Source organism: Diceros bicornis, chromosome 9 (genome assembly GCF_020826845.1).
Source record: "Diceros bicornis minor isolate mBicDic1 chromosome 9, mDicBic1.mat.cur, whole genome shotgun sequence".
Lineage (NCBI taxonomy): Eukaryota > Metazoa > Chordata > Mammalia > Perissodactyla > Rhinocerotidae > Diceros > Diceros bicornis.
The window spans coordinates 22,656,305-22,676,957 of NC_080748.1; the positions used below are offsets into that span (position 1 = coordinate 22,656,305).

Consider the following 20,653-nt stretch of genomic DNA (forward strand, 5'->3'; position numbering starts at 1 on the left):
TGTCCATATAGCAGCCACTAGGCACATGTGCCTGTTTGAATTAAAATTAAATAAAATTACAAATACAGTTCCTCAGGCAGACTAGACATATTTTAAGTGCTCAAAAGCCACAGGTAGCCAATGGTTACCGTATGGGATAGTGCAGGTATAAAACACTTCCAACATTGCTGAAAGGTCATTTGGACAGTGTTGGTCTAAAGAATGAAAGTATAAACCTGCCTGACTCTTCTTCTAAGACTAAATACAATATAATACAAATACAAGATGAAGACATCCAAAAATAAAAGGAAGTGCATAAAAACACTTAAGAATCCAAACCCTATGTTTTGCTCGCCTATACTTTCTCCTTCAATCTGCCAATTAGTCCTGTGGTGACGTGACATTCTACCTTTCCAGGTTCTATGCTGTAAGGGATATACTGAGACAGAGGAAAACCTCCTTGGCCTCCCTACTCACTCCTACAGAGAAAAGGAATAGAATTGCAATAGATAGGATTTGACATTAATAGAAATTGCATATAGAATTCCTGTAAAGGTAATTAGAGTTTCAGAACATCCCAAATTCAACCAAATTGTCATTTTTAAGATTAAATATATCAGACATTACTTACTGGTATACAATTTAATAGTATTATATACATACAATTTAAATCTACAGTTTGGCAAGTTTTAATTTTTTAACAGTTTTTTTGAATAATAAAAGTATAATGAAATTTAGGGCCAGTTTTTCTAATGCAAACAAATTACAACTTGAGATGAATTATAGAAAACTAGGGGAGAATTAAAAATACTTAAATTCTATATTCTAAGGAAAAATAAAGTTACTTACATGCTGTAATGCCTTCATTGCCTTCAACTGAGGCTCAGCCCAGGAGAAATATCTCAATAAATCAACCACCTGTAAGCAAGGAACTAAGTTACTTATAATGGCAATGTGTTCGCAAACATTCCTACAAGATTTACTTCAGTACTTTGAATTACTATTCAAAATGTGCTGCCTGGGCCCAGATGATGAGGGACAAACATGGCACCAGAGTCTAGACTGTGCTAATAGAGTAGCCACCTGCAGCTACATCAATGGAAATCAAGTCAAATAAAAAATTCAGTTCCTCACTGGCACAAGCCACATTTTAAGTGCTCAGTAGCCATAGGAAGCTGGTAGCTATGATAATGGACAGCGCAGACAGAGAACACTTCCATCATCACGAAGTCTTGGACATCGCTGGTCTAGAAACGAAGGAAAGTAAAAGGTATACAAGAAAAAGAAAGCACCTAGAGAAAAGGAAGGTTGCAAAAGTACTAGATGGAGATACAATGTCAGCGTAGGAATATAAAGATCTATTATGAATGGAAAACTTAAAACATTTAGTGGAGAGTGACAGTTTTAATCAATCACTGCCTCCAAGGACACTCCAAAAGGAAAAAAAAAAAAATGACACAAGAAGAGAGGGTGATAAATCTGGGCTAATGAATTACTTTACTGTGAGTTCCTGAAAAATTTGTTAAGGTTTCAATTATTCTACAAGGCAAGGTTAATGCTAGAAACTGGAATGGTATGTGAAAAAGAGTAAAAATACTTTTTACTCCTTATAAAGAGATACATAATTAGCAAACAAGTATTATGCGTACTTTCTAGATAATTTGGTAAGACTGTATATCCTTAGTTTTATGGGAATAATGTTTTACTATATAGTAAATGCTACCTGGCACTTTACCAACCACAAAACTTTACCAACTATCACGTCTGTATAGGAAGAAAAATCTAGTATAGCAATACAGTAAGTAATATAATTTAGTATTTTAATATATAATATATATTATTTTGAATTATATATAAAAATAATATATAATTTTTGAAAAGTAATGGGACAGCTGAAAAACACTCATTAAATAGACACCAACACATGCAAATCATCAAGTAGCTTTTAGCAATTTAGTAGGCAGAACTTCAACAGGCTTAATGTTATTCAAGCTTCAAGTTTTGAAACTCTTGAGAAACAGAGAAAAGTTGAAGCATTTACTAACTCAATCTACAGATTCATCCATTGTCTACCCTACCCTTTCCCAGAACTGTTCTACAGATGTGCATTTCTATTTCTGCCCTATTTCTCTATCAAGTATTTTCGAAGTGTCCCTCAGAAATCTGGCCTCTGTGTGTGTGTTTCTGTGTGTGCGCATGCATTCATATTTTTCAAAATTAGCAAACTTCCCCTACAGTTGGGTGAAAGTTATGACTAAACTACCATGCTTAAAACATCAGTCTTCTGCCAGTTACAGAAACTACTTATTAGACATTGTTTTTTTTGCCTATTGCCAAAATTTTTACTTAGTGGCTTCATATAAGAACATATTTCACCATTTGTTCAACTTTTCTTTTATAATATGTATTGAATTTTGCAATTACTGACTTTATAAATACTGTACAAGTTTGGGTACGTTTACCATTAGAAGTTTATAAATTTATGATCGTGTATCCAGAATGACAAACACTTTGAACTGCTTTTTTTAGACATTTTTAAAATCATGTTAGTATATGATATTGTGGTGATAGCAGGTACGTTTATAAAATACCCAAACTATAAATTCTGTAGTTTTCTACCCAAACAGAAAGTTTCTAAAGTTCCTAAACAAATACAGCAACAAAGTAAAAGCAATTCTGAACTTGACCAGCCAGTCAACAGACATTAACCAGAACACCGGTATCAAAAAAAACATTTTTGCTTAAACAAATAGAAGAATACCTGTTCACTAGAAAAATATCCATGCACATATTCGATTGCTTTTAACTTGTACTCCGTCAAAACAGCCTAAAAAACATAGAAAAACAGCATTAATACACATAAGCAGAGCAGTTGTATGCATATACCAGAACTACTGAAGAAACTCAAACAGTGGTGGACCTTCTACAGCCCCGGCACCAAGGGGCAGCTAAAGTCACTGTGGTGACAGGACATTCTACCTTTCTAGGTTCCATGCTCTAAGGGACACGCTGAGATAGCAGGAAAACCTCCTCAGTCTCTCTACTCACTTCTAAAGAGAAAGGGAATAGAACTGTAATAAGATTTGACATTAATAGAAATTACATATAGAATTCCTGTAAACGTAATTTGCGTTTCAGAACATCCCAAATTAAACCAAATTGTCATTTTTAAAATTAAATGTATCAGACATTACTCATTCATCACACAATTATTTACTGAGCACCTATTATGTGCTAAGTGGTAGAGAAACATAAATAAAACATGGTCTAGTCGAGGCTCTCAGCACTTCCACAGGGATATGAGAACCCAAGGAGCCAGAGCGCCCTGAATTCAATCTGTGTGCCTGCTGCTAACTGGCACTGTGGCCCTTGAGAGGCATTTTATATCCTGACAGCCTCCTCACCTAAAAGGGAATACCATTCACTACCCACCCCAGAGTTACTGTGAGGATTAAGAGTCAATAGATCTGACACATTATACGTATTCAGTAAATGATGGTTCCTTTCCTTACAGGACATTCATCAATGGGAAGTTCAGGGAGTTCGGAGGCCTTGACCCAGCACTATGTAGAGATGACTGAAATCACATATGCTCTCCTTGCAACTATCTGCCGAGCTTTGAGATGGAAACACCAGACTGTCATGATTTGGTAACTACTAATCATTAATAATCAACTAATCCCTTTTCTTTTACTACAAAACAATAATTGTACTTTCCACATCTATCATTCTGCTAGGGGAAAATACAGTGACCAGTCACCTGAGAAACACATCCAGGGTGCTCAATAGTCTAATTGTCACTGAAAAAGGGGGGGAAATGGCATTCTGGATAAGGTACTCTTGGGAGTTTATCATTATCATTATTGGAAACAGTCAAAAGCAAGTTTCTGGACCAGATCCTAGATTGTGTTGATGCCAAGTCATGCCTCAATTCTTCCATCAACGCCTGAGAGGCCCAGCTGTGCTGCTGTGCCTTGTCCCCAGGCACACCAGCACGGCACTCTGGAGTCAGACTGCATGAGTGTGAATATTTACCAGCTGGGTATCCTTGAGCTGACTAGTTAACCTCACAGAGAGCAGGTTTGCCATCTGTAAAACGAATATAGTACCTACACCTCATGGGTTGTCGGGAGGATCAATCAGCAACACGGGGAGAAAGTGCTTACAACAGGCATACACAGTAAGTGCTCAACAATTACCGGTTATTATTATAATTACCTCCTTTTTGAAAAGCAAATTCAACACTGTCTTTTCCCCTTTCTTCCCCCTTCCTATGTCTTTTCCTAGTATCTTCTTACATGCCTTTGGTTGAAATGACAGTAGTGACAGCCACTATTATCTATAGACCTATGGTGACATGCAGAAAGAGATTACATGCTTTAAACTGACTTACATTCACAAAGTCTGAGAGCAATTTTTAAAAAACCAATAATTCTCATATTTAAATATGCCTATATTTTTATCCCATTTTAATAAACTAAGACAATGTTGATGCATCTAATTATTTGGCATAAACAGCAAAAGACATTTTGACTGCAGAACAGAAATAAGGAATTAAGTTGGTATCTCATATGAATATCATTTTCATCTCTGGAAAATTTCCTGTTCCCCTTACTAGCATTTACTATGTGATCTTTTCACAGCTTGGAAAGGAGAATATATGCAAACTGACACTCCATAGCTTCCAAAAGTAGAACTCCGGTCTACCTAAACGCACAAACTATTTTCTTATAAACAGCAGTTATACACCAGCTCGTTAACAAATTGTGGCAAATTCTAAATATATAGTTAGCAAGCTGACATTTTATTGCAAATCTTAATTGGACAAATTGGGTTTGCAGAAGCAGGAGTTTCATTCAAAAAAGAACATTCAATATGGTCAAATACGTAAATTTTAACCTAACATACGAATTTGAAAAAGAAAAGAAGCTTTATAAAGGATGAAGAAAAACATTTTGCTTTATTATAAATTAATCATTTATTGTGAAGAAAAACATGTCCACAGGCAACTTTATTAATAATTTCATGAGCTGAAACACATAATAAGCACCGAGCACAAGGTAACAAATCTTTCTGTGTCAGTCAAGGGTTCTAAAGGTATGGAAATAGCGAGATAATTACCTGGAAGTTCTAAGCAAAGGACCCTGTATTAGCATAAGGATGGTACAGTAAATCCTTCCCCTCCTAATTCGGTAAACTCTCTATCTTTGTGCTAGAGGTACTGCTAGGCTCAAGACTACATTTAGCTCATTAGCTCAAGGTACATTTATCTCAAGGCTAAATTTTTTTGCTGTCCGGTTCACTGTGGAAGGTAGGCTACATACAATATAGCCTCAAAAAGAACCAAAAACTAGGAAAGCAGGAAGCAAAAAAGTTTTGAAATTCAAGTTATTGAAGCTCATTCCTAAGAGCTTTAAACTTAATGCCACACTTTTCTTTAGGACGCTAATTTTGTCCGGCCCAGACAACAAATATCGTCTGCCTATTCACAGATTTGAAAAATCTGTTCCAATAATAATTACTCTTCAAGAAACTTTCTACGTATTGTCTCTAGTTTTCAATCACTCTTACATTATTGAAAGATGAGGAAATCGGTTCAGAAATATTAAATCACTTATCCAAAAGGACAGAGCTATTAAGGATTTGTAGAGCCGGCTCCGGAACCGAGGACTCTGAATATAATTTCCACAATACCGCACTGACTCTCAAGAACTTTAGCGTTAATTTAATTTCTATTTGTATCTTGAAACGTATCAAGATATTAACTCCTACATTATACGTTGAAATTCCAACGAATTTTGCAATCCTTAAACCCGTATTTTGCACAATCTGCACGCAGTCCCTCAAAGAGAATAAACTATGAGAATTCGTAGCGCATACGACTTAAGGAATTAAGTGTAATTACCTTTCTAATTTCATCCAGCACCGTTTCAAAGGACTTTTTGTCCATCTTGATTACTATCTCGACGTGGTTTTAACAGTTACACTTTCAATTACAAAACGTTCATCCCTGGTCTGCTCTGATAGTAAAAATAATTAGGAGGAAAAAGACTCCAGGAGCAGAAGAAAGGATGCGAAGAGGTAGAGAGTACTTCAAAGTCTGCAAAAATTCCTAAAAATCGAAACTTATAAAAATTTTTTTTAAAAAACAGAAACCGTCAGGCTCCCCCAGCTTCTTTGCACAAAGCATCAGGACCGCTCGGAGAAGAGCCGGGTCCTCTCTGAGTCCCGCAGAGAAACCCGGGATTCGGCAGCCGGTGCTGAGCGTAGGTCCCCTGCAGCTGAAGGCCAGGCGCCGCCGGGGGAAGGTCGTCAAGCCGGTTTCCCGGGTGGAGCGGCCGGGAGAGCAGAGGCACCTGCGCCCCGACTCCCGGGGGTGGCGAGGAGGGAGGCACCGGCCTCTCGACTCGGACCAGCGCCTCGGCCGCCGGCCGCCGCCCCTCACCACCACGAACCTGGACTCATGGCCCGGCTCGCGCTCACCCCCAGCAGCTCAGCCGGACTCCTGTATCCCGCAGCCCGGGCAGCGGCGGCCTGGCAGGCTCTTTGTTACCAGCTGCCACGACTTCCGGGAGCGGGCCTGCGGCTGCAGAGCACCGGGAGCCGGGCGAAGTGGGGTACGGTCGCGGGTAGGGGGGGGTCCCGAAGACCGCAGCGCCAACAGCGCCAGGAGCCCTTCTCGGTTACCCCTGCAGCTCCCACCAGCTCACGAAGATCCTGTAAGGAAACCCGTCGCGCCCGAGTAAACTCAACTCTGCGCCGCCAGCTTAGGCCACTCTTTCCTGAAAGCCAATGGAGGGGTCCTGGTGTGGGAACGTAGGTGCCCATGGAGGATGCCTGGATGCCTCGGAATCGGACGCGGCTGAAATCCTTCCCAGAGTCTGGAAATCATCTTTTGAGGGTCACATTCCTATGTCTCTCTGGTTTGAGTGTGCTAGCTTCTGATTGTTCAACCTGGATTTAAAAAGAACGACCATCGAGTGGTTAAGGCATATCTACGGGCGCCCTTATTTTGACGGACAGGAGACGTCTACAGCGTGGACCGCCCCGAGGGGCGGGAAAGGATGGTCATTGGGTCAGCCAGAGGCACGTGACATGGGGGCGGGGACCCGGGAATGCGCCAGGAGTAGGGAAGCTGAGTTCTTATTTTTTTCCGCCCTGGCTTATGCTTCATTGGGGTACTCGAACCTCACGCATCCTGGGAGGAGAGATTGAAGATAAGGCCTTCGGCCCGGAGGGCGGGCCGACTTTCTGTACCGCGACCAACCGGTTGGACCTGAGCCTGCCTGGCGGCTCCCAGCCGCCTGCGGACCCCCTCCGTCGCTGGGCTTCTCATATCCTCATGGCGAAATTCTGGGTCTGCGCGGCCGGCGCGGGCTTCTTTCTTGCGTGTCTGATTCTGCATTCGCGTTTTTGTGGCTCTCCGGTGCGTTGAGTAGTGGGGAAATGGCTGTCGGGTGTGTGGAGAGCACTGTTGGGAGGCGACGGCCCGGTCGTGGGGTGGAGGTGGCGGGCCCTGGCTCCCGCACTAGCTTGAGTGAAAAGCCGCACCGCGGGCCGGACCGCCGACGTGTTGCCTTGTTTTTTGGTGTTAAAAAGTTTGTATCTGGTATCTCGCCGTTTTCCTTATTTGTCTTCTTTCTCAGCTCTCATTACATCCTCAAAGAATTTGCAGATGTGTATTTGTGGTCGCCTTGGTCTTGAGAGGTATATGCCCATTTCTTCCAAATCATTTTTGTCTAGCAGTCTGAATACCTGTAGCAGATGTCAAGGCATGCTTAAAAATAAGCTTTTTTTCTTTTTTTTAACCTAGAGTGTGAACTGAAGTTTAATCTTCTGATTTTATTTAAGGTTTTAAGGAACTTTGCTTTTCAAATTTCTTGGAGAACTGAGGAAATTCTTTACCGCCTGGATGTGGATTGGCCTAAGTATTCAGAATACTTTACTGGCGCAACATTTAGTGTTGCTGTTGACTCACTTAACGGATTGGTTTACGTAGCCCAAGTAAGTAGAATTGGGTCATTTCTTTAAAAAAATTATGAGCACAAAGGAAACAACAGCTTTCCTGTTTTACTGTACTAAGTAATCATATATAAAGGTTTATATAATGCCAGTTGTGGAATTTGTTTTTTGAGTTGGTTTCAAGTAAATATTTTGGTTGTGGATGCGATAGATATTAATATTGTTAGATTTTGAAGCTTGTATTTTAAACGTTACTGAATTTCTTGATTAACCTTTAATTTTTGTTTCTCTCTGCCGAAATAAAGATTACTTCCTTAAAACTGATCCCATCTAAGCAGTTATTTTTGTATACCTTCAGAGAGGGGATAACATCCCAAAGGTATTAGTGTTCACAGAGGACGGATGTTTCCTACGAGCCTGGAATTATACAGTTGACACACCTCATGGTATATTTGCAGCGAGTACACTGCATGAACAGTCTGTCTGGATCACGGATGTAGGAAGTGGTATGTGTAGTAATAACTGTTATCTTGCTAGAAATCACATCTTTGCCCATCTTCTTGCTTGTGCATTTTAACATCAGAGTTGCCAAATCTAATTGTACTTTCTTTAATGATTCATTAAATCACTTGTTTCTAAAAATCTTTAGGAGCCGGGCTGGTGCCGCAAGCGGTTAAGAGCGCGCACTCCGCTGCGGTGGCCCAGCGTTCGCCGCTTCAGATCCGGGGAGCGCGCTGACGCACCGCTTGTCAGGCCATGCTGTGGCGCCGTCCCATATAAAGTGGAGGAAGATGGCACGGATGTTAGCCCAGGGCCAGTCTTCCTCAGCAAACAAAGGGGAGGATTGGCAGATGTTAGCATAGGGCTGATCTTCCTCACAAAAAAAAATAAATAAAAATAAAAATCTTTATATGGTGCTTCTGTAGAATTAAGACATTTGACAAGGAAGCTCTAATTATTATGATCTTTCCTTTAACTTGTCAAGGGACTTTTCCTCTTTAAAGAATCAGTTGGTCTTCTAAGATTAAAAAATTCTAAATCTTTTCTGTGAAGCAAAATAAAATGGCAGTCTCTAAAAGCTAGTGAGTGGAATCCTTGCCTCTCATTTTCCTTTACCAGTTCTTGTTCTAAAGAGATTGTGCTGAGAAACCCAAACTGCTTTGTTGCTCAAAATGGAAGATTTGCAGAAGCTGCTGATGTTAACTGCAGCGTATCTGAAATCTTTCTTCCATAAAATATTTTTAGTAGAATGTGCTGAAAAACAAAGTAAGCACAGAGGAATTTATAGCTGTGGAGATAAGTTTTTAGGGATAGCTGTTTGCATTGCTTGTGGCTTAAGATAAGATGGTACTAGAGATAACTTGGTATTATCTCAGGATCTCAGGAAGCGATGGGATCATAAAGACAATATTTCTAGTATTCCTTGGCCCAGTTATGTTCATGGCTTGAAGGACATTTTGTTACCCCAGTTCTAGCTAATTCAGATACCATTTTGGAATTAACAAGGTCTCAACTTTCGCAAGAATTGCCTTTATTACATCTGTTCTCAGAACGTAAAAGATTTCTGAGACTCAAGCTAATGACTCTTTTATTTCAAGCTGTATTTTGGATGGTAAGATTCTGGTTAAACCAAAAAAATGTAGATTACCTCTGAGTTCATTGTAAAACTGTAATACTGTAATGAAGTTTGACTATTTTCACTTTTTTTTTTTTAGGATTCACTGTTAAAGGGCTTTACTTTTTAATTTGTTCCATTCTTGTGATCCTTTTTTATAAAACACTTCACTGATTCCCAGAAATAAAAAGAGCACATGAGATCTTTCCATTATAGCTTGTTTTTCCACACACAGATCTGAAGACAGTTTTTGTATTTCTTCCCATTTTTTGAAGAAATAAGTTCCCTTTAATAAAAACATGGCTACAAATCAGCCGTTTTTAAAAAACATTATTTACTAGTATTCTTTTTTGTGAATTCTTTAGAAACTTTGAAGTTTGCTTTCTTTAATAGTGTTTTGTTTTCTTGTTGCTACAAACATTAGCTCAAGCCTCCAAATCAAGTATAATAATAAATACAGTTTTCAAAATAGAATTGTAATGCAAGCTGATTTACTTTATTTCCAGTAAGCTCAGCATATCTGCTTTATCTTTTGAACATCTAATGGTTGATGTGATCTTGGTATGCCTTCAAGATAGTTTCTGGTAACTGCTTTATGGCTTTTCCCTATTTATTAATATTCTATTTTATACTTTTGCTTGTAAGATAATTTTAACTCAGAGAAATTTTAATGTAAGTGACAAGATAAGTTACTAGTGATTTGGAAAGATTTATTCCCTTCTCAGGAAAGAAAAGTTAATGGGTTGAATTTTGAATTTATTTCCACTAGGAGAAAATGTAGTTAAAAAAAAAAAATCAGTGTTGGGTCTGGCCTGGTGGCCTAGTGGTTAAGTCTGTTTGCACGGCCTGTGGTTTGAGAGTTCGGATCCCAGGCGTGGACCGACGCACAGCTTATCAAGCTGTGCTGTAGCAGCTTCCCATATAAGGTAGAGGAAGATGGGCATGGATATCAGCCCAGGACCAATCTTCCTCAGCAAAAAGAGGAGGATTGACATCGGATGTTAGCTCAGGGCTAATCTTCCTCTCACATACACACAAAAAAATCAGTATTATAGAGAACTTTTTTGTTGACCTACTGAAATTTGAAATTTGCATATGAATGACTAAAATAACAGTTTTTTCAAATATAATTTGTTACTTTTTCATTTCTTTCTTGATTTCCTTTTACAAGTAATGCTTGTTCAGGGTCATAAGATTAAAAAAGTGGTGTACAATAATTTAATATCATGAGCTTTCTGTATAAGGAGTTAATTTTTTTGGTTTTATTTATTTGAGTTTAGAATCTACTTATTTTGGAGTACCTGAGATTTTAATTCATGAACAGATTTAGCTGTAACTAATGAAAAAGCCCTATTGCTTGTTAAATATAACATTTAATTATCTGAACCTACTAATTTTTGTTACTATTTAATTTTATCAAGTTTTTGCTCTCAGCTTACGTGAAAAACGTGAATGTACAGTGGTTATATTTCTGAAACGTGCGTGTCTGTCTTTATAGGATCCTACGGTCATACTGTTAAAAAATACAATTCCTTTGGTGATCTTGTTCAAGTTTTGGGTACCCCAGGCAAAAAAGGCACTGGTTTGAATCCCCTGCAATTTGATAACCCCGCAGAATTATATGTAGAGGACACAGGAGATATTTACATTGTGGATGGAGATGGAGGATTGAATAACAGATTGGTCAAATTGTCCCAAGGTACATGGCTCATTTTTGTATGGTATTATGAGAATATTATTTAATAAGTTGGACTTAATTTGTTTGGATACTTGGTATAACATTATAACTGTTGTATATGAAGCTGTTTGTAAAAGCCTTGAGTGTATTACTAGGAAAACAGCAGAACAGATGTGTGGAATGGCCAGTGATTCTGATAAATAGCCTTGCTTATTTTTCACTAGAAGCTAGATGTTGCCTTTGAAATGAACTAGAGGCAATGTGAGAATTTATACGGGGCTCAAGAAATAAGTGCTTATCCTGTCCAGTTAAGAATGGAAAGGTTAGGAACCTGGCGTCTCAGAGCTGGGGTAGCCTGCAGGTTGATTGATCGGCAAGTGTTTTATTGTATTCCCTGCTCTGCAACCTCAGTAGTATTCTAGGTGCAGATTTGTTTCATCTGTCACAGATGAAACAGTTAAATGCTGCTCTATGGTATTGATTGTGGAAGTAAAATAAGATTAGAAGGAAAAAGTACTATTGACAGGAGAAGTAGGACAAGAGTTCATGAAGGAAATAATTCTTGAACTCAACTGGGTTTGGTGGGAGAAGAAAGGGATGGAAGGAACATTCACAGGCTTTATCACACAGGGTCTACAGGTGGTAATTAGCAGGTCTTCTAGGAAAGGAGCTTAGAATGTACTTTTTGAATAGTAGAAAATAAGATTTAGGATGTCCTTGAAAGCTATCTAAGGATTTTGAAGCCACAATTTTGCCTATAAAGAGTCTTTGAGGTTTTTTAGTAGGCAAGTGATGTTATGGAAGCAGAATTTTTACAAGACACAATACTGTATCAGGATGTATTTGCAATAAGCTGTCATTTGGAGGCTCTGTAGTCAGTTTATCACCTGGTAACTGGATTTGGTTGGTGTTAGTTAAAGGGAGGTGAGGTGGGGATAAAGCAAGAATCTAAAAAATTTTATGAAAGAAAGAAACAACCAGATTTAGGAGACAGGTTGAATATAGGTGTATTAGTTTCTTGTGGCTGCTGTAACAAATTGCCACAAACTGTGTGGCTTAAATAGAAGTGTATCCTCTCATGGTTTTGGAATCCAGAAGTCTGAAATCTATAGGGCAGGCCATGCTCCCTCGAAAGGCTCTAGGGAAGAATCCTTCCTTGCCTCCTGCAGCTTCTGGTGGCTCCAGACATTCCTTGGCTTATGGCAGCATTGACTCCAGTCTCTGCCTCTGTCTTCACATGGCCTTCTTCTCTGTGTTTCTCTGTTTCTCAAATCTTCCTCTCCTTTCTCTTATAAGGACAGTAGTCATTGGATTTAGGGTCCACCCTAAATCCAGGATCATCTCATCTCAAGATCCCTAACTTAATTACATCTGCAAAGACCCTATTTCCAATAAGGTCACATTCACAGGTACTGGAGGTTGGGACTTGGGTATATCTTTTGGGGAGTGGGGGCCACAATTCAACCCGCTATAGGGGTAATAAAGGAGACAGACTATAAAAACATACTGTGACTTTTTAAGCTCAGAGGAATGGTAATGCTAAATAATGGATTAGTTGAGAAGGGGAACAAGTTTCAGAGAGAGATTCACATGAACCCTAAATAATGATTTTAAGTGATGAAAAACTCAAGTGGAGATAATCATTAAAGAAGTAGATTAATTGCTTGAAAAAGAGAAAGAATTTCTTTTTGTAAAGCATTAGAAGTAGGCAAATGGGTGTATAAACAGCCAGGAAAGCATAATCAACTTGGGGTATAACTGAATAGTTTGTCTGAAACCTATGACATAAAATATAACCTGCAAATGCATAAAATATTCTATATGTTGCTCTGACCATATGTGTTTACCATTTATAGATTTCATGATGCTTTGGCTACATGGAGAAAATGGCACAGGGCCTGCCAAGTTCAACATACCTCACAGTGTTACAGTTGATTCAGCTGGTCGGGTAAAAATGCAGTGTCATTGTGTCTGGACCTGTGTGTCTGAGTATGTTTGTGTGTGTGTCTGGATGTGTGTTTATGGATCTTGGTGCACACGTTTGTGTCTGGGCATCTGGATATGTATGTATGACAGTGGATGTGTGTATCTGGATGTGTCTCTAGGCAATTCCTGACGGGCTGGCTATACCCACACACTCTGTTATAGGTGTTTGGGTCCTATAATGAAGGAAGTTCCTCAAATATTTAGAAATCAGCAAAATAGATTTCCTATGTCACTTAAAGGGTAGAAGGAACAAATAATGGAACAAAACATAAAAAAATTATCTGAAAAAAGAGTCGCCCTCCTACTAGGAAAACTGAATGTTTGAATATATTTTTAATTCTAGAATTAAATTAAATTAAATTAATTCTGGAATGTGTTGCTCAAACGGGAGATGGGAGCAGTTAATCTTGGAAGCCTGAGAAAAAGAGCCACCCAGACAAACTTATTCTCACTAGTTGCACTCTGTCTGGGAAACAGGAAGCTGTAACCAGCAAATTTCAATCCATTTCTCCTCCCCCCATCCATTACCACCTCTTTTGCTTTTACATGTCTTTAAGCATACATTATCACTTCTTTAGGGTTACCTTCCTATAACCAAACTCCTACCCAAAATGTTTTATATTAGTTTCTCCTTCTGTTTTCCTATAGTAGCCTGTACTTCCCCAACATAGTAAGTAACTATCATGCTATAATTTAATCATTTGATTGTCTCCCCTAGTGAGAGTGTAGGCTATGTGAGGGCACGTACTGAATCTCTTTTGCTTTGTATCCTAGTGCCTGGCATATAGTAGTCATCTTATACATACTTGTTAAATGACTAAGTGTCTTGGCGCACAATGGATGCATCAGACTGTCTTGGCTTCATGCCATTAGAAATTTAATCCATTTCCATTTCTGCTTTAGTGCTCGGCAAGCAACCTTCTGATTATGATTTGGCTTCCTATGTTGACAAAGTGAGAATGTTTTGACCATAAAATCTTCAGGTATTTCCCATCATAGATAGGAAGATAATTGAACATGTGAACTTTGTCTGTAAATTGGGAACTAAAAAGTTGGGAATACTGGTTTTACATGTGACCTTCCTGAGCCTGGTTAACTACTCCTCTTATGGGATAAAAACAAGATCAAGTTTCTGAGCGTGCAGGACCTAGACCCAGGTAAATTCACCACGGTGAGGAATGTGTCTTTGAGAGGCCTTGAAGATCATTTGATGAGGCTACTCTGGCATTACTGAGTGATAAAAAATGAGAGTGTTGATTTCTGCACACTTGTGTTTTTATAACCACAACAATGCTATTGTGAGCACTTTATGTGATTAACTCATTTAATCATCACCCCAACCCTATATGAAAAGTTAATTAGTTCCAGAGTTAGACTTGTTTCCTAAAAAAAATTTCTTGGGGCCAGCCCAGTGTCGCAGTGGTTAAGTGCGCGTGCTCCGTTGTGGTGGCCCGGGGTTTGCAGGTTCGGATCCTGGGGGCACACCGACGCACCACTTGTCAAGCCATGCTGTGGCGGCGTCCCATATAAAGTAGAGGAAGATGGGCACGGGTGTTAGCCCAGGGTCAATCTTCCTCAGCAAAAAAGAGGAGGATTGGCATCGGACGTTAGTTCAGGGCTGATCTTCTTCAAAAAAAAAAAATTTCTCACAATCATAATCTGTTGAGTAGGAAAGATAATGCTAACAATATAAAGTGTCATTCAGTCCTGGGGTCTAAACTATATTTCCTCCTTGGTCACTTATCTAAGACAGTAATCCCACAATCTTTAAGGAAACCTGTCCTTAGGAAAGAATCATAGATCAGGAAGAGATCTTGAGAAATTACCTTACATAGAGATCAACAGCCTTTCTAAAGTGATACAGTGTGTCTTTGTTTCTGATTGGAGAAGAATTCAGTAACTATCAAAACTCACATGCATTGATAAAGATATAGTCAGGGTTACCCTGAAGAAGGTCCCTGACTCCACAAACCCCAGAAATCCAAAGATCCTGAAGTGGGGAGGTAGAGGTCAGCAGAGTTGGCCCACCCTTCCAGTCCATTCTTACATACCTCTCTACAGCCCTAGCCATATGTCATTAAAAACTGTTCACTGTATGTGCACCATAGCTTGCATACATCAAATACAGTACATGAAATGTCATTTAGAAAGAATCTACCTTCCTATTTTATAGCAGTTTACTTAATGACTTGTGACAGCCTATAGCAAACCTAAATTAAACCTATTGGTGGCCTATTATCATTCTTTATGTTACTGAAATCTCCCAAGCTTCCTCTTTAAGTGGTTTGGCACTTTGGACACACGTTGGTAAACAGCAGGTGGCGGTTTAATGATAACCGCAATATGAATGAACCCCTGGCTTCCCCCTCGCCTTAGCAGAGGAGCAAGGCTGCTTTTCTTTGTCTTTGTCTTATTACCTGGCCGAGGAACTGACAAGTTGGCAGTACTCAGTGACGGTGAATGCTTGTTAGAGGAATGAATGAACATTGTCACTTCTCATTATCTGCTAATCTTCTACATTATAATGGAGCACTCAGTTTTTTAGTTATTTAAATGTTTAGTATAGCAGACAGCATTATAGGTTTTGGGTTAAGACAGATGGCCAGATGGCCGTAAGTGGCTCTCCCATTTATTGTAAGCTCACTTCAAACAAGATATTTAACTGTCCTGAACTTTAGTTTCCTACCTGAAAGCACTGCTCTTAATACCTTCTTTGAGGTTCTTTAAGTATTAAATGAGCTAATGTGTGTGAAACTAATGAAAATAAACATTCATTCTCTCCTGTCTCCCCTTTCTTTTTTCTTTCTTCTCATTGTGATGTGGATCTTTTCCAATAAACATTTTTTTGGTTTCTTAGGTGTGGGTTGCCGACAGAGGAAATAAAAGAATTCAAGTATTTGATAAAGACACTGGGGAGTGGTTAGGAGCATGGAATAATTGTTTCACAGAAGAGGGACCTTCTTCAGTCAGGTAATTGTTTCTTTTTAGTTTAAAATGCCTGTTTTGTTAGTTTCTCTGAAGAGCTATCTGTAAGTTTAAAATATCTGTTGTTGGGCCGGCCCCGTGGCTTAGCGGTTAAGTGTGCGCGCTCCGCTGCTGGCGGCCCGGGTTCGGATCCCAGGCGCGCACCGACGCACTGCTTCTCCGGCCATGCTGAGGCCGCGTCCCACATGCAGCAACTAGAAGGATGTGCAGCTATGACATACAACTATCTACTGGGGCTTTGGGGGAAAAAAAAATAAATAAAAATTAAAATATCTGTTGTTAATTTTAAGCAGGGAAAAAAGGGAAGAAAACAAGTATGCAGAGAACATATAATTGTATTTCAAATCCCAGGCAGAGCGAAAGCAGTTAAACTCCCAGTGCATCGTGGGATCCAGGTATCAGAGATAATATATACCGGACCTGTCCTACAGGCTTTACGCTCGAGATACATTTGCTAAATTTTTAAACATAAAATGAAAATGAAAATCTTGAGTCTGTAGTGTCAGACCCATCCTAACACCAATTCTCCGTTAGTTTCATTTTGTGTAGTACTCTGATAATTGTTGTTTTTAAAAAATTTAAGCTTATCTTTGGCTGTATCTACCATCACAAATCTCGTTTCCTTATAAACAGAATTAGATCAATTTTAAATTCTCCTTAAAAGAACGCTTCAAAAAATGGGTCCCTACTGTTGTTTTGCACTGTAGGGAATAAAAATGTTGAAAAAATAAACATTTATGTGAATTTCACCGAAATTTATTATGTAAAATGTCTTTCTCCTTAGATTTACTCCTGACGGGAAGTACTTGATTGTAGGCCAGCTGAATCTTAGCAGGCTCTTATTTGTGGCAGTGCCCCCAGTAGGAAGCATCGGCGACTGTTCTGTGATCAGCACAATCCAACTAGCGGATCAAGTTTTACCTCATCTCTTAGACATCAGCAGGAAGACTGGAGCAATCTATGTAGCAGAAATTGGAGCAAAACAAGTGCAAAAATATGTCCCTTTGAATAGCTTTTTCTCTTCATTCGGTTCATGATGTTTCTTTTCCTGGAGATCTTTCAAGTGGAAGTTCAGATTCTCAAATTCATTTTTAAGTGCTTGAGAATAATGTTCAAGCACAAGAATTTATTTGTACCTGACCTAGTATCAGAAACATTTGTTTTTATATCATTAAGAATCATATATTTTATTGCCATTCTTGTGACTTAACTTTACTTGTAAGTGCATAGGGATATTTTAACGCAAGAAATGTAACTCTAAAAAAATGGGATCAGAAAGAAGGACTAAGGTTGTAACCTAGTTATTTGCCCTAGTAGGCTAATTCTTCCTAGGGGGAAGAACAGGAATAAAAATGGGTTTGCAGGGTAATGGATAGAATTTCATGTGAAGAACTACAAACCTCCAGTTTTTTCACCTTGTATAAAATGAACTGCTTGAGAGACTGAGTCATATGGGCTCTTGAGTAATGAGTACCCACAGAGGGCTAGTCCTGAAGACTCAGAAATGAAGATGCAGGTTTGTCTGTGTGTGCCTTTTGAGTAGCTGATAGTCCAATGGGGAGACAGGTGTGCAGACACAACACGGTGACAGCAGCGCACAAATGGAGTAGGACTTTTGGAAGGAGGAGGGTTACATCTGACTGAGGAAATCACGGATACTTTGCAGGAGAAGTCAATTTGAGCTCCAACTTGGAAAACCGAGGGGGAGAAAACAGCGTAGTCCAAGTAGAGAAGTTATAAAAAGGTATAAACTTGCTGTGAACTTTAGTAGGCTTTCTTTTGAAAGCCCCACTTGGCTTTGGTCCTTTAGCTGTAAGCGACTTAATTTCAACCTTTAAATGTAGGAATAAAGTGGCCAGTGTCTAAGCACTTGACTGAAAGGGATCTTTACAAATAACTGGAATGTTTTTTAAAAGTAGTGTTAAAAATAGGGCCTCTCCTCAATGCCACCTTTCTTTTTTTTTCCCTTTCCTTTTTTTTTTTTTTTTTTAACATGAACTCAGTTCATTCCTAACATTTGTCTACCTCAAAGAAGTTTTGGAATTATTTATCTGGGGATATGTGCCATACATTTTGAGCTATTGAGATGAATAATTTCCTACCTTTCTATTTTTACATCTCTTTTTTACCCCTTTGGTCTGAATGTTGGCTTGCCAATTAAGACCATTTTTTCAGTTTGTTCTAGTTTATTCTAGGTTTTGGTGGATCCTTGCCATATTAGGATCTTTCAGATCATTCTTCCCCTGTTTTCAGATCAGCCTCCCTCTTTATCCTGGAGTTTTATTGTAATTTGTGTAGCACTTGAGGAGTCGTGAGCTGACTTTTGTCATCACCCATTATGACTGGAGTCTGTATTCCCAGACTTCAAGGAACTCACACTTAGTGTGATGCTTGGGTCATCCCTTGATGCAGTTAGGAAGGTAAATCTGCCAACAGGAAACGGTCCTGTGTTCCAAGGCCTTGGTAAGTGTGTTTGTGCCACTGAACAAGCTGTGATCTTACGTGAGTTGCCTTAGTTTTCTCTTCGGTACAATGGGATCATCGTCTTTCCTTCTTCAGGAATGCTGTGAGGATCAAACGTGCAGTAGGTACACATGTTCCCTTGGGAATCTATAGCTCCAAGTACATTAAAGCCATTTTATTAACAAAGGTCCTTCTCAGTGTGCTGTTTACCTGATAGCAACTATCAGGTTTGTTTAGTTTTGCGTTTATTGCTTTTATCAAAACGTGTCCTCATGAACTTTATTCAGTTTAGCTAATATAGTAAATTGATTTGGGTGAAAGAAAGGAATTTGAGGTTTTATTTGTTTTGAAGCCAGGGACAGAAGTGCAAATGTCTCTTTGAAGGAATGCAGGTTAGGTGAACTGATTCTGTCATTTCAAAAATGTTGTATTTAACTTTGTTTTATACCAGATTCTTATAAAACTTGCTAAAAATATTGGTTCCATATATCTTGCTAAAGTGTTTATTTTACTAGAATACTTGTAATCATAGTGTTTTACCTTTTTCCTTTGGATTAATTGGTTAAATGGAAGAGAAATGTGTTTTCTATTAAAAAATACAAATTAAAATTTTAGAAAGAAAAGGTGATATTTTGGCATTCCTATTAAAGTTTGGTTTTATTGTTACAAAACTAGTTTATAACTTCTTATTCCATTGTAGAATTTCAACAATTGTGATCTATCCATTGATGTAAGCAATAATTGTAAAATCACGAGATGGTGCTGAGCGAGCATCCTCCTCTTCATTTACATGTGAAATGTAGGCTGAAGTACATAAGTGTTGCTAGAGGTTGCTTAGAAGACTTAAACAGCATGGCTTTTGAGATGGTGGGTGGGGACAAATGATAGTAATAACTACCTAACTATATTTTTGTATTAGAAATGAAACTTCTTTATTCCTCTACTTTCCAGATCTTTTCTGGGGGGAGGGTGAGGGTGTTCTAAATTAGAAAACCAGAGGCTATAGATATCTTTCCTAACCTCCACTATAACATTGGGTCCTTAAAATGGAGTATTTGTCCATCAGAGAAAATGTACATGCAGTCTGATGGTAAACTAAGACCTGTAATTTGTGCTGGAGTCACGTAACATTAAAAGACGGCTTCAGGCAGTGTGGCTAAAGGTGATCAAGTCCTAACTTCTGTTTTGCTTTTGTTGGTTTTAAACATTATGGGATTTAAAGCAGGATAGATTGGATAGCGAACATTAAAACTGAAACTCAGACTTTTGCCCCTTAGATTCACCAAAATAAATCAGTTAGAATCACACACAAAAAAAGTGTCCTAAATTTGTGACTTTAAATTGTTTTACTCTCTGCTCTAAATTTTCAGCAGTTATCAAATAAAAAACTTTTTTAAAAAGTCAGAATAAATCAGATTTATTCATTCAACAACAATATATAAGAAACAACAAATTTGAGAAGGCAATTAGGCAAGTGTCCTCTGCCCCAGAGTTCACTACCCGTGGGAAAACAAGCCACGCAGACTGTGACCCCTCAGTTCATCCTGAGAGGTGCCTGTTTGGCACTTGTGTTGTATTACATTCTTGATACAAAAGAGGGCAGTAGAGTCCTGCTTATGATAGGCATTTGTTGAAATCAAACGTGGGCATATGTTAACTTTGTTTATACTTTGGTTTTTTAGAAATTGAGACTACGGTGTTAATCATACTTTTAATTTTTCTTCTCTTTCTTGAATTTGCTTACATTTTGAGGAAATTGGTTTATAGGTGACATATTTTCCAAGGGTCCTTGGAAATTTTTACTGTTTAATTGGACAGTTCCACATTTTAAAAAAAGGTTAAACCTTTTCAGTAATTCAAACTAACAACCAGAAGTGAATAACTCATTTTAAATGTTTTAATCTATAACCTGAATGAGTTTAGCACAACAGAAAATGCATTCGTATCATCCGTAAAAGCAATATTCGTATTCTTTTTTCTCCCTA

At 38.7% G+C, this 20,653-nt stretch overlaps 2 protein-coding genes across 2 annotated transcripts in view; one reads left to right on the forward strand and one right to left on the reverse strand.

Annotated features, from left to right (window-relative positions):
- Positions 1-6,931, reverse strand: part of LOC131409913 (proline and serine-rich protein 1-like) — a 28,227-nt gene extending 21,296 nt beyond the window's left edge. The window contains exons 1-3 of the mRNA XM_058547669.1: positions 5,885-6,931; positions 2,741-2,806; positions 829-897 (exon numbers count right to left, since the gene is read on the reverse strand). Of these exons, the coding sequence (XP_058403652.1) occupies positions 829-897; positions 2,741-2,806; positions 5,885-5,929 (180 nt within the window). The 5' untranslated portion in view covers positions 5,930-6,931. The remainder of the gene's footprint in view (positions 1-828; positions 898-2,740; positions 2,807-5,884) is intronic.
- Positions 6,932-7,089: 158 nt separating this feature from the next.
- On the forward strand, positions 7,090-19,155 carry LOC131409891 (NHL repeat-containing protein 3). Its single transcript, XM_058547642.1, has 7 exons — positions 7,090-7,405; positions 7,831-7,983; positions 8,300-8,447; positions 11,055-11,255; positions 13,091-13,182; positions 16,078-16,190; positions 16,990-19,155. The coding sequence occupies exons 1-7, from the start codon at positions 7,145-7,147 to the stop codon at positions 17,240-17,242; spliced, it is 1,221 nt and encodes a 406-aa protein (XP_058403625.1). The 5' UTR covers positions 7,090-7,144; the 3' UTR covers positions 17,243-19,155.
- Positions 19,156-20,653: the final 1,498 nt, after the last annotated feature.